This window comes from Eurytemora carolleeae, unplaced genomic scaffold (genome assembly GCF_000591075.1).
Source record: "Eurytemora carolleeae unplaced genomic scaffold, Eaff_2.0 scaffold1365, whole genome shotgun sequence".
Lineage (NCBI taxonomy): Eukaryota > Metazoa > Arthropoda > Copepoda > Calanoida > Temoridae > Eurytemora > Eurytemora carolleeae.
In genome coordinates, this window is record NW_019397733.1 from 58,611 (window position 1) to 73,587 (window position 14,977).

Sequence of the window (14,977 nt, forward strand, 5' to 3'; positions counted from 1 at the left end):
GTAGACCATTATATAGGTAGACCATTATATAAGTAGACCATTATATAGGTAGACCATTATATAGGTAGATCATTATACAGGTAGACCATTTTTCATAGATAAGTTTTAAATACAAAATAAGTTCTTAAGATGTGAAAATTTATGGTTGTGAGTGTGATATTTCATAAAAAGAGATGAAATTTCAGAATTTAACCTTGACAGAAGATATATGCAACAACAAAAAATACCAAAAAACGATCCCAAAACGGTGCAAAAACGAACGTTTTTAACGGTTCTTTTTTCCTCTTCAATTTTGGTGTTTAGAATAAGGAATAAAGAAATTGTCAAGTTTAATAAAAGCAAACTTTCATTGCACAAAAAATCCTCTATAATAGTTTTTGTTAAACGTTTAAAAGTTAAGAGCGGTATGACAAACACTTCTAGTGGACGGGAAACTTTTTAACTTTTATTTTCAGATAATGACTGTTATAGGAAAACATTGGAAAACAGTTCTGAAGGAATGCCCATTAATTTTTATTTGACAAACATTTTATTTATTACATAAAAACATTTCCAATTTCTGCATGATATACTTTCCTTATAATAAGGCAGATGAAGGCAGATAAAGACAGATAACGGTAGATAAAGGCAAATAAAGGTAGATAAAGGTAGATAAAGGTAGATAAAGGCAAATAAAGGTAGATAAAGGTAGATAAAGGTAGATAAAGGCAAATAAAAGCAGATAAAGGCTGATAAAGGCAGATAAAGGTAGATAAAGGTACATAAAGGTAGATAAAGACAAATAAAAGCAGATAAAGGCTGATAAAGGCAGATAAAGGTAGATAAAGGCAGATAACGGTAGATAAAGACAAATAAAAGCAGATAAAGGCTGATAAAGGCAGATAAAGGCAGATAACAGTAGATAAAAGCAGATAAAGGCAGATAAAGGCTGATAAAGGCAGATAACGGTAGATAAAAGCAGATAACGGTAGATAAAGGCCGATAAAGGCAGATAAAGGCAGATAACGGTAGATAAAGGCAGATAACCGTAGATAAAGACAGATAAAGACAGATAACGGCAGATAACAGTAGATAACAGCAGATAAAGGCACATAAAGGCAGATAACAGCGAATAAAGAGGAATAAATGCAGATGACAGTTGGTGAATAGTTTTGAATGTCTTCTTCCCCATACTGTATTAGATATTAAGGACTTTTTGCACTTTATTTCTTTAAAAAAAAGTTTAACTCAAATATATTTTACTGTAAAATCAATTTTACTTTAGTACAACTATCATATAAAAAATGTTATCAGTCTCTTTAGTATCAAACAACTTATCAAATTATGGAAGAAGACATTTTAAACTATTCACCAACTGTCATGTTTGACACCCTGTAGATAAAAATCGACCAACACCATTTCTTTTTCATTTTAGAATCAGGTAGAAATATTTTAGAATCAGGTAGAAATATTTTAGAATCAGGTAGAAATATTTTAGAATCAGGTAGAAATATTTTTATTCGATGTTTCTCTCTGGGTTTAAAGGGTTTCAGCCAACGAAAGTTTCGCGAAAAAATACGAAATTTTTTTTCGTTTATTTCGCAAATTTGTTTGCAAAAAATTTTGCATTTTCTGCGAGCGAACGAAATGCAAAAAATGCAAATATTTTCGCGAAAAACTTTTTTTTCGCAAAACGATTTTCCTTTTTCGCTGGAAACTCTAAGTTTAAATCAAAATAATTTAGAATAATTTCAAAACTAGGCAATTAGGGCGCTTCTCGCCCATACAAAACGTGTTAATATGGGAATCAAAATAATTTATAAATCATTAAGTATTTTACAAAAAAAAAGTGTTGTGCTTATAATTTGCTTAATTTTCAATGGATTTTTTACAAACTTAACGTTTTTAAAATCTTCTTCTCAAATACTTTATTAAAACAGCAAAACAAACAGAAACTTATAAATTTATAAAATTATAAAGTGGCCGACATTTTTCCACATTCCAAAACAAAGATTGGTAATTGCAACACATTGTGACAATGCAAGTTCCATTATAATAACACTAATATTTCTATTTAATATTATTAATTATATTTTTTTTCGCAAAACGATTTCCTTTTTCGCTGGAAACTCTAGGTTTTAATTAACATAATTTAGAATAATTTCAAAACTAGGCAATTATAGGGCGCTTCTCGCCCATACAAAACGTGTTGATATGGGTATCAAAATAATATAGAAAACATCAAGTATCTTACAAAAAAAAGTGTTGTGCTTAAAATTTGCTTAATTTTCAATGGATTTTTTACAAACATAACGTTTTTAAAATCTTCTTCTCAAATACTTTATCAGAACAGCAAAACAAACGGAAACTTATAAATTTATAAAATTATAAAGTGGCCGACATTTTTCCACATTCCAAAACAAAGATTTATTATTGCAACACATTGTGACAATGCAAGTTCCATTATAATAACACTAATATTTCTATTTAATATTATTAATTATAGATATTTTTCCAACTATTATAGATGGATTTGAATTTAACAGCCTTTTCCCGCTTTCTTCCTTTACTGGTCATCATGAGGACGCGTATCGAGAGGACGAGTTGAAGGAGGACGAGATGAAGGAGGAAGAGTGGATGGAGGACAATGGAAAGCAGGAAGAACGGAAGGAGGAGGACGAAGGAGAATTAAAGAAGGTTGGAAGGAGAGAGATATCTCCTGGAGTATTCTGTCAAGACAAGGATTTAATTTTCAGGTGCAGAGGTGACAGGGGGAAATTGGGGAAGAAAGGAGAAAAATGAGGGAAATGAGAGAAAGAGGTGACAGGAGTGAATGGAGAAGAAAGGGGAAAAAGGAGGGAAATGAGCGAAAGGGAAGAAAGGGGAGAAAGGGGCGAAAGAGGAGAAAGGGGATAAAAGGGAAAAAGGGGAAAAATGAGTGAATGGGGAGAAAGGCGAGGAAAGGGGGAAAAAGGGGCGAAAGGAGTGAATGGGGAGAAAGGGGAGAAAGAGGAGAAAAGGGATAAAGGGGAGTAAGGGGAGAAAGGGGAAGTGGAGAAAAGGAAGTCAGGGAAGAAAGGGGGAAAAAGGGGAAAAAGAGGAAAAAGGGGAGAAAGGGGAGAAAGGTGAGAAAGGGGAGAAAGGGGATAAAGGGGAGTAATGAGTTAATGGGGAGAAAGGCGAGGAAAGGGGGAAAAAGGGGAGAAATGAGTGAATAGGGAAAAAGGGGAGAAAGATAAAAAAGGGGATAACGGGGAGTAAGGGGAAAGGGGAGAATGGGTAGAAATTGGGAGAAAGGGGAGAATGGGNAGAAAGGGGAGAAAGAGGGAAAAGGAGTGAATGGGGAGAAAGGGGAGAAAGGGAAAGGGAGAAAGGGGAGAAAAATGAACACAAAAAAACCTGGAATGTTCTCATTAATTTTGAAAAGGAAAATAAAATTTAGCGTTTTTTGTTTAACCCGAAAAGTACACTGTACAGTGTACACTGTACACTTCACGCTGTACACTGTACACTGCACGCTGTACAGTGTACACTATACACTACACGCTGTACAGTGTACACTGTACACTGCACGCTTTACAGTGTACACTGTACACGGAACGCTGTACACTGTACACGGAACGCTGTACACTGTACAATGAACGCTGTACACTTAACACTGTACATTGAAGATTGTCACTGTACACTAAACACTCAACATTGTACAGGCAAGGTTTGAGAGGAAATTACTGGGTGTTGTACAATTATATCATTGCTGATAAATCATTCAGGAAAATAGTTTACTTTTATAAGTACATGAGCAGGGGAAGGCACACCACACTTGAACCACACCATTTTTCGTCCGCATCACAAATGACGTCACAATTCACCATTATTTCGTTTTTTTACATTCCCGACGTTGCTTTTGTATATTCAAATGTATATTTTATGCCTTTTAACACTTTTTTTTTCAAAATTAGGCTACGTCATGTTATTTATTATGCATTGATTTTGTTTGAAATGTATTTTGTTTGTAAACAAAACGATACTTAAGCCCAATTTAGCACAAAACGGAAAATATATGTGCCTCACCTTTTTTACCCCGGACCACACACATTTTTCTGTTGTTTTCTTTTTCTTTTACTTCTAAACTGAAACATTTAGGTGAAAATCGCTGGGTTTTTTACATCTACACTAAAAACTAAAATTTGTTTAGCAGGAAACATACTAAATAGTTTTGATTTGCCTAATAAGGTATTCTGAAATAAACTCCATACGGTTTTATGCAAACTGTATCTTTATAAGATGTTCCTCTTAAAAAAAACAGGATATAATATTTTAAACCATTAAAAACAGAAAAAAGGTTTGGTCGGACGAAATAATGGTGAATTTTGACGTCATTTGTGGTCGGACGAGATAAAGGTGCCTTCCCTTTCCAGTAGATACATGATTTAAGTTTAATATTCAATTAAATGAAAAAATTTTACAGACGACTGCACATGTTTTATTTCTGTTTTATTATTAAGAATATTTTTAAAATATAAGATCAAACTAAACCTTTAGCTGGCAGTATTAAAAGGTTTCAGGTTGTTTTAAAGGACTCATTTTAGCGGTTAACCCAGTACAAAATGATATTACTAAAGTGCTATCTAACAGATGTGATGAATCTATAACTTACACTACACATGCAGACTATACATTTTTGGACAATTTGGAACCAATCATTGAAAGGTAATATAAATGATATAATTTAAAGTTTTTAGTTTGAAATCTTTAATTTTTTAAGGCACAACTTCTTTTTCGAAATTTTATTGTCTCCGGGGTTCAATAAATAAACATTTCTTCCTAACTCCTAAGACACTGATTTTGACACAATTCTAACAGATATGTAGAGTTCAGTGGGACTCAGAAAAATGTGGAAAAGGAAGACGCAGTCTTCCTAATCTACACTTTTATGAGTCACTGTATCTAGATGGATGGGACCAGTATCTCTAGCTGTTTACGCCCCTGGAGAAGACTTTATAAACTCTGTCCAGGCAATTCTGTATTTCAGGTCACCATTTTGTTTTCTAGTTGCCATTTTGTTTTCTAGTTGCCATTTATGTTTTCTAGTTGCCATTTTGTTTTCTAGTCGTCATTTTGTTTTCTAGTTGCCATTTTGTTTTCTAGTCGCTATTTTGGTTTCTAGTCACCATTATTGTTTTCTCTGTCGATATTTTGTTTTTAAAGACACCATTTTGTTTTTTTCAGTTGCTTTTCTTTCTCTAGTCGCCATTTTATTTTTCTAATCGCCATTTTCTTATTCTAACCGCCTTCTTTTCTAGACATCATTTGGTTTCCCAGGCGCCATTTTGTTTTCTTGTTTCAATTTTGTTTTTTAAAATAATTTTCTAGTAATAAATTCAAAGTTATGTTTCTTGAAGCAATTTTATTTCAGTACTCAGCCTATAATTATTTTCAAGGCATCTTTTTTAAATCTAGTTCTACTAATTTTACCTATACAAGGTACTAATACAAGGTACCTATACAAGGTACTAATAGTTAGAAAAAGAGAAATTAAATCAAAATGTCAACCCCGTAAAAATGCCAAGAAATATATTTAGGAATTGTCTTGCAAGCGAACTCGTGAGAGATTATACAACATTTCATCTATTCTTTGATTGGGAACACACTCCTCAATCAGTTCCTTCTCAAGACCAGCTTCAGAATATGGTAAGGTCTTTAAACCCACTTTAAAAGGAGTGTAAGGGTAACTTCAAGTCCTTCAATGCAAAGATGACAATGTCTGATTCACAACAGTACCCTTAAAACCTTTGTCTGATCAAGTATAGATTAGACATTTATGTTTAAAAGTATTAAAAACTAATAAGGTTCAGAAAAGATATAAGAGCTATCAGAAATTAAACACTTTCAAGTATAGAAAAACGACAATATCTTCCATATTATTGATCAGATAAAAGGTTCAAGGGTATCGTTTAGGGTTTCCAGTCTAAATTTTCGTGCAAAATTTGCGCAAGGGTTTTCTTACGTTTCGAGTAAAAATTGCACGAAATTTCGATGTTTTTGCGCTTGTTGCGGAAAAGATATTTCGCACAAATTCTGAAGAAAATCTTGGTATTTGAGTATTTCGTTTTTTCCTGCTGTTTCGTTATTTCGAGCCATTTTGTTATTTCGTATTTTCAACACATATTTATCATAGCAAATTTTATTAGAGAAAGTAACCAACATTTTAACAGTGTCTAAACTATGAATACAATAATAATTTGTAACTACATATTGTTGATTAATAAAATACTGCTATGTAAGTTGTTTTTTACTGAAACTAATTCACACCATACTGTTCAAATATTAACATCCTTCATAATTATGCACTATACCTCAATAAATATGGATAATTTTTTTGGCGTGCAACAATATTACTTAATTTTGTATTCATGCTCAATACTACAGCACGAAAATTCCAATCTTTCGTATTCATGGGCATTGCACAATTACATGCAAAAATTCATGCGCAATATCATGAAAAAATTCTTACTTAAATTTCGTATTCACGGGAAATTTCGTGCAAAACAATTGTTTATTTCGAATGAATTTCGTGCAAAACTGGTTTCGTATTGATACGAAAATTATGTGAAATTTTGTGCACAACCACGAAATTGTTGCGCAAGAGAATCAACTGTTTCGTGGAAACCCTAGTACCGTTGTGAATCGAGCATTAAAGGACACTTGAAATTACTTGAAATTATCCCTTTAATCAATATCCAGTCCACACAGCCCTGAAATTATCCCTTTAATCAATATCCAGTCCACAGCCCTGAAATTATCCCTTTAATCAATATCCAGTCCACAGCCCTGATATTATCCCTTTAATCAATATCCAGTCCACAGCCCTGATATTATCCCTTTAATCAATATCCAGTCGACACAGCCCTGAAATTATCCCTTTAATCAATATCCAGTCCATAGCCCTGAAATTATCCCTTTAATCAATATCCAGTCCACAGCCCTGAAATTATCCCTTTAATCAATATCCAGTCCACAGCCCTGAAATTATCCCTTTAATCAATATCCANAAAGAGAGGATCAAGCATTAATCTCGATATCCACCAATTTATAGTTTTCAGCTCAGGTTACTTTTGACCCGACTATCCCCAAAACAAAACTTTAACCCTTCAAGTCAAATGTTTTCGCTGTAATTGATATGGTAAATCGTAGTCTCAACTAAAAGTTTTCGCTTCTATGAAAAGGGATATAGGCTGAAGCCTAAACATTTAAGGAGTTGATCGCTACCAATATTAGTTCTATCTGATGTCCCTGTCTCAAAATATTGATAAACTGTGTGAAAGTTATACCAAAACTAATATAAATTTGAACAATATTTCCACAAATGGCCATTCAGTTTCTGCTCCATCGGCCATATCATGTATATATGCATTTTTGTATAACTCAGACTGAGTCAGACACAGTTTCTCACGACAGGGACATCAGATAGAACTGTTATTTGGTCGTGATCAACTCCTAAAATGTTAAGGTTTCTGGGGGCCTTTCATTATAACTTAACAATTCCTTTAGATCATTTTAGAAATGTTGCACGAGAAACCGCTCAGACTCATTTTGTGTTTCCTTCGGATATAGAACTCTACCCTAGTCCTGGTACTATACCATCCTTCTTAGAGATGGTAGGTTTATACCCTAGTTCTGGTACTATACCATCATTCTTAGATATGGTAGGTTTAAACAATAGTTCTGGTACTAGACCATCATTCTTAGATATGGTAGGTTATTACACTAGTTCTGGTACAATACCAGCATTCTTGGATATGGTAGGTTTATACACTAGTTCTGGTACTATACCATCATTCTTAGATATGGTAGGTTTATACACTAGTCCTGGTACTATACCATCATTCTGAGAGGTGGTAGGTTTATACCCTAGTTCTGGTACTATACCATCATTCTTAGATATGGAAGGTTTATACACTAGTCCTGGTATACTATACCATCATTCTTAGATATGGTAGGTTTATACACTAGTTCTGTTACTATACCATAATTCTTAGAGATAGTAGGTTCACACAATAGTACTGGTACTTCAAGACAATTCTTAGAGATGGTAGGTTTATACCCTAGTTCTGGTACAATACCATAATTCTTAGATATGATAGGTTTATACCCTAATTCTGGTACTATACCAGCATTCATAGAGAGGGTAGGTTTATATTTATAGAGATGGTAGGTTTAAACCCTAGTTCTGGTACTATACCATCATTCTTAGATATGTTATGTTTATACCCTAGTCCTGGTTCTATACTATCATTCTTAAAGAGATGGTAGGTTTGGTTTATACCCTAGTTCTGGTACTATACCATCCTTCTTAGAGATGGTAGGTTTATACCCTAGTTCTGGTACTATACCATCATTCTTAGATATGGTAGGTTTAAACAATAGTTCTGGTACTATACCATCATTCTTAGATATGGTAGGTTTATACTGTTCCCATATAATTAGAGGGTATGAAATATAAAGGAAATCTAAGTCTAAAAACTGATGTAAGTAAATCTACAGATTATAGGAAAAAATGTATTTACATGTAAAAAATGAACAAATAAAAATTATACTAATGAATCCTGGAAAGCCGGAGTTCTCTGACAGCCTCTCCGCCTTTTATTTGCCACGTATGACGAGTTAATCTTCCGTCTTCGGATTCCGCATGAACACTAACTTTTTGTTTCGGTTTTAGCCCAGGCCAATTCTATTTTCTTCTGCCTCATTTCAAGCCGTGTCTCATGACTATTGGCTTGAATTCAAACTTAGAAAATAGAATTCACAGTTCAGCAGCAGCTTTGGTTCTCCACGCACCCAAGCATGCATTCAAAGCATTCTCTAGCTTGGCATTTTTAAACGGCCGAATCTTCCTTCATTATATAGATGAGATGACTAGTTATCCGTCCCACTTTCTGTTCGACCTATAGCTATATACAAAAGAGCTAATATGCTGTCAATTGTTTATAGGCCGAATTACTTCCTATCTGAGCTTAGCTCCGTTTCCGTATGAGGGCTGAATAGAACTATCCCTATTCCAAGCTATCGAGCTCACATTGGTTACATCTTAGCTCTGGGTCCGTATGAGGACTGAAGGGGATGCCCTTATCTAAGTTTTTGATTGTTAACAAGCTTTTTTCTAATTACAAGTTTACAAGTGATCAAAGAAAAACATTTTAATTGATAGCTTCTCTTGACTTCTATGTTTATGTGTATTCAATATTCAAGCTATAATCGCCTACCACTGTATAAAAAATAACTTCATAATTAAGTAAATGCTTGAATGAATAAATAATTAAATGAATGAATGCAAAATTAAATGAATGAATAATTGAGTATGTAATGTATAGGTGAAGGCGAATGTAGGGCCTGGCTCCCCCCTCAAACCACGTGTTTATGTAAACTCCATTTTTGAAATCGATATTTCAGCTGAACACCTTCCCAGAGAAAAGGTTAAAAATTAAATGTATCACATGAGATTAAAGTAAATTTCATGTTAGTTTGATTTTCCCCTGTTTTTAATATTTTTAAAAACATTTTTAAATTTTTTTTTTGAAAATTATTGGGTACAGATCATAATAATTTTTAATCATAAATCCTTTTGTATAAAAGCTATTGAGAAGGACACAAAAAATTTGAATTTCTTATATGTAACCGGAAAATTTTGTTTTGTCGTACTTGTGCATAAAATTAAAAATAGAAGAGCTACAAGGTCACAAAGGAAGTGAGTCACATACTAAACTTTTATAATTTCCACATCTTTGCAATCTGATGGTGTAAACCTTTGATCTTTCAAACTTAGATCTTTTGATCTAACAGATTTCATAGCTTGAAATATCAATTATGTCTACGACATTGGGTTGCAAAGATATAGGGATTAAATTGGGCAAAAACTCATCTCCTTAGTACCAGTAATGTTGCATACATTTGACTTTCTCCTTCTATCTAGTTTACAGTTAAATGTAGAAATAAACTGATTACTCGCCACAAACCATAATTTTTCAATCCTTCTTTGCCAACAAATCAAATTTTAAAATATCTATATCTTTGCAACCTTATCTTTGATATTTTAAACTAACATTATTTTATTGTTTAAAATATCTTTGGATTGCAAAGATATAAATATTAGAATGTCAGAGATTGAAGCAAGAATCAATTCCTTTTTAAAGCTTTTAAAATTAAACTGCAAAGAAACAGAGAAAAAATTAGATTAAATTAAAAGTTTGATGCTAGTATTCAAGGATGGGCCATATGAGAATTTATTTACTGTAAACAAACTTATTCTGGAATACACTACACTACAAAGCCGGCCTTTAGTTTTAGCACACGGGCAGCCGTAGTACATTTGAATTTCCGAGCCGGGTCAAACTTTCCAGTCCAAGTTTGCACTGTACCTAGCTCTGTGGACAGGACAAGCCGGTGCAACAAGGTTGGCTATGTCAGACTTTATGCTTCATATTGGTTGAATTTACTTTTACTAAAGGGGCAGAGGTGCGTGAGCAGAATTTTTTTATGGTTTTTTTCAAACAGCAAATCCTTCATAGTCTTGGAGTGCAAAAGATAGGATTCTTGCATTCTGAATGAATTAACTATACAAAACTTACAACCTAAGTATATTTATTTATCTATTAGGTTGAACTGGTTAATATGATAAAATCTGGATTGGTTATACCCTTCCATAAACATGTCTGTTCTGCCTGCCATAATATTCCATTTGCCCAGGTAATGGCCACCATTTTATGCCTCTTATAATGTTTGTTATGGTTTATGTTAATAGCCGTCATTTTAAATGATAATAATATGGTTTAAGAACTGTACAGATTACATTGTAAAGTGTACAGTTTACAGGATTGCTTCTAAGAAATTAAATGAGAATAATATGGTTTAAGAACTGTACAGATTACACTGTACAGTGTACAGTGTAGAGGGTTGCTTCTAAGAAATGAAATGAGAATAATAATGTTTAAGAACTGTACAGATTCCACTGTACAGTGTACAGTGTACAGGATTGTTTTAAGAAATTAAATGAGAATAATAATGTTTAAGAACTGTACAGATTACACTGTACAGTGTACAGTGTACAGGATTCCTGCTAAGAAAAAAAATGAGAATTTAATAAGGTTTAAGAACTGTACAGATTCCACTGTACAGTATACACTGTACAGTCTGCGGGATTGCTTCTAAGAAATGAAATATGATGAATGATGTTAAAATGATATCATTTAACGCTAGTGTTACAGCGTTGACGTCACTTAGCATTCGGGGAATGCCCCTGTAAAGCTTGGGATTGCTTCTAAAAAATAAAATGTTCTAGAACTGGACAGAGGCCCCTGTAAAGCCCAGGATTGCTTCTAAAAAACAAAATGTTCTAGAACTGGACAGAGGCCCCTGTAAAACCAGGAATGAGTGTACTCCATGTTGGGAAACGTGTAAAACCATACCAGCGATGGGAACCAATATATATTGGAACTAACAGTGTAAGATCTTTTTTTATATTTTCCAGAACTGTGAACTCTTGTATTGTGAATATCAAGATCAATGTTTTGCCTAGATCTTTTTTTTTAATCTGCAGATTAAACTATAATCTTTCTTCAATATCACGCATTGTAATCGTTCCCAAACAAGGGTCGAATGGAAAGTTATAGTTTTTTATTAATCCTAAAATTAAAAATTATCCAGAGTGGATATCAAGATCAAGCGGATTATTTGTATGCAATATAAAAGTGCCAAGTTCTGGATTATATGTTTAGAAGAATTAAATGATAAGGTAGAAAATGGGGGAAAATGCCTGATACTTCTTTTTTCCTCAAATTTAGCAAAAACCTTTTTTAAACCCAAATTAATTCCTTTAAATACCAATTCCTCTGAGAAATTGATTGTTTGTTTTTACAATTCTTTAATACACAAACAGATTAATCTTGATGCTTGAACCCGGTAAATATAATTCTAGGAACCAGTTTATGATGAGAGGCTGAGCTGGGAGGGTCGAAGAGAAAAAATGGTTCAGGTGAGGATAAACAACACATTTTTTTACTTTTGGATATCGAGAGCAATGCTTGATCTCGATCTTTCTTTAATCTTCAGATTATTATAATCTGTATTCAGTATCCCGCATGGTTATCGTACTCTGAAGAGATAATTGAAATGATGAGATTCAGCATTGATCATCAAATTAGAAGTGCCCACTGTCGATATCGAGATCAAGGTATCGGTTCCAGGAGTATCCGACTCAAAAGTCTGAACTTTAATTAATAAAGGATTGATTTTTTAACTTATTACAGAACAGAGTAAATATACTTACAGGGGCTGTAAATATACTTACAGGGGCTGTAAATATACTTACAAGGGCTGTAAATATACTTACAGCTGGGCCGGCTGTAAATATACTTACAGGGGCTGTAAATGTAATTTTAAGTGACAGTCCACTCAAAGATGACAATGCCCGATTTACAACGGTACCCTTGAAATTTTAATCTGATCAAAAATGCGACAAAACCGTCATTTTTCTGACTCGGATAGCCTTTACTTTTGCGAGTTTCTTTTACACAATTAATGAGCAAGTCACTTTCGCAGAGAAACCGCAAATCAAAATAAACAGTTTAAAGAACGCTGAAATATACAACTCTGAAAGATAGTCATCAAATCTTTTAGACAGCCAAGACTTTAAAGTGTTACAACGCCTTGGCCTCCGGTTCTACGTCACCAACTCACTTCATTTTTTTTGTAGCCCTAGGCATCTATATTTTAATAGAAATGCGCTTTTTCCTAGTTTAAGCTTAAAAGAAGTAATTGACACAATACTGCTTAGTGTGCAGTGAGGAACAAAACATGAAATCTAATTTATCAATTCGTCAATTCAGAAAAGGCTTTTAAAGGTACCGTTGTAAATTGCCATCTTTGCATGGAGGGTCACTTGAAATTACGCTTACAGTAAATATAATTACAGGGATACAAGATGTGTGTGCTAGATTATGAATTTCATATTCTTGATAACGCTTTCCTCATTCACAGGTAAACCTGAAGTTATTGATTGATTGATTGATTAACAGATTATTTTATCACTTGATTTTATAGATTTATTGAATCAATTAGTTGATTGATTATTCGATTTATTAATTAATTGATCTTTTATCGATCTGAAGAAGTAAATGAAATATGAAATATTTGAAATTAGTGAAGGGGACTGTCAGTGAAATTAATCTAAAGAGAGGCATGTCCGACTCCCAACTGTACCCTTTGAACCGTCTTCTTTTAAAAATATGGAAGATACCTTCGGTTTTCCATTTGAAGTGTTGAACTCTGTTAATTACGTTCTTTGGCTTTGCTGCACAAAATCCGCAACTTACTTTGAAATAAATCACAATTAAAATTATAATGACAAGGATTTTTTTAGATCAGTTAAAGGTTTAAAGTTTACCGTTGTGATTCAGGCGTGCTCCATATTTAATGAAAATGTCATTTGAAAACGTCTAAGAGTCCAGAGTCCGAATTTAATGAATTTCAGCCGCGTCTTAAATTCGCCAAATATTGAGCGCCGGCTTGAATCTTGAAACATTGAATACAATTTGAAGTGGAACCAACCATATTAGAGCCGCGGCTCAAATTCAAGTCGTGGCTCAAATTCTTTAAATTCGGCCTAAGTTTAGATAAATGAATATATATATATCTTTTAAACCTGAATTTTTTTTTAGACCTGGTATAAAAACCATGAAAATTCTACATTCTAATATTGACAATAAAAAGGTAAGATTTAGATAAAACTTTCTAATCTAGATTTTAAAGGGATTGTTAATATTTTCTAAATTAAAGAATTTTAATTAATAAAATTATATTCTTGACTTAATATCATTCTAACTTTCTCAAAAACATTTAGAGCAGCTAAAACCGTTTTTTAGGATATCTCTTAAATTGTTTTACAAGTGCAGAAACATTTTATGTAATGAAAAATAATACTATCATTTTGGCACAACATTTTATAATGTTTTTAGACTTAAATTTTAAGTTTTTGTTGTATTTTTTGTTTAATTTCAAAAAAGAGATAAAAACAGTGTTATAAATAGTTATTTTACAATCATGATAAAATGAGTTTTAGCCATGTAAACTCTAATTTTGTAACCCCTTTATCTTTGCAACCCGATGTCGTAGATCTTTGATATTTCAAACTATGAAATCTGTTAGATGAAAAAGTCATAATTTGAAATTTCAAGGTTTACAATATCAGGGTGCAAAGATAAAGGGATTAGAAAATTTGAATTTTTAGCAAAAACTCAGTTCCAAAGGATTGATTATATTTATTTTTAGATTTAAGACTTTATAATATAATTGAGGACAGGCGCTCAATAGAGGGGTGGAGGGGCTAAAGCCCCCCCTAGCCTGATTAAGGGGGGCATGCCACCCTTAAAAAGGCTTGCACCCCCTTTAGGGGGGGGGAAAGAAGTCCTTAACAGCGGTCCATATAGTTCCATTTATAATTGTTTAGGTTGCTGCCCAGAATAGTTTTATAAACAAGAAGATATTACCGCAAGTAAAGAAAACAAACCAACTTGTATATTGTTTAGGTTGCTGCCCAGAATAGTTTTATAAACAAGAAGATATTACTGCAAGTAAAGAAAACAAACCAGCTGTATATTGTTTAGGTTGCTGCTCAGAATAGTTTTATAAACAAGAAGATATTACCGCAAGTAAAGAAAATATTCGGAACACGAGCTGGCTGTGAAATTTAGATGATATTGTACAAGACTTTTCGTTTATGTTATTTTGGAATTTTATTATAAATTCTATTTTTAATGTTTTTATCTGTTTTCAGTGAAAAATGCTGCACAGCACAATTAATGCACACCTTTCTTTACCGCAGCAACTACGGTTTCCAGCGAAAAGCAAAATTTGTTTCGCGAAATTTTTTTTTCGCTACCATTTTACTTCATTTTCACGAAATTTCGTTTCAATCTATTTCGCATAAAAAATGCGAAACTTTTGC

At 33.1% G+C, this 14,977-nt stretch overlaps 1 protein-coding gene across 1 annotated transcript; it reads left to right on the plus strand.

Moving 5' to 3' along the window:
* Nucleotides 1–1,402: 1,402 nt before the first annotated feature.
* Nucleotides 1,403–14,724, plus strand: LOC111715679 (beta-1,4-glucuronyltransferase 1). The gene is made up of 14 exons (XM_023491037.1): nucleotides 1,403–1,420; nucleotides 2,507–2,735; nucleotides 3,687–3,749; nucleotides 4,615–4,689; nucleotides 4,931–5,011; nucleotides 5,562–5,675; nucleotides 7,490–7,637; nucleotides 9,351–9,452; nucleotides 10,633–10,722; nucleotides 11,373–11,477; nucleotides 11,951–12,007; nucleotides 12,947–13,011; nucleotides 13,692–13,743; nucleotides 14,480–14,724. Exons 2-14 carry the CDS (start codon nucleotides 2,599–2,601, stop codon nucleotides 14,573–14,575), a joined length of 1,185 nt encoding a protein of 394 aa, XP_023346805.1. The 5' UTR covers nucleotides 1,403–1,420; nucleotides 2,507–2,598; the 3' UTR covers nucleotides 14,576–14,724.
* The last annotated feature ends 253 nt before the right edge of the window (nucleotides 14,725–14,977 follow it).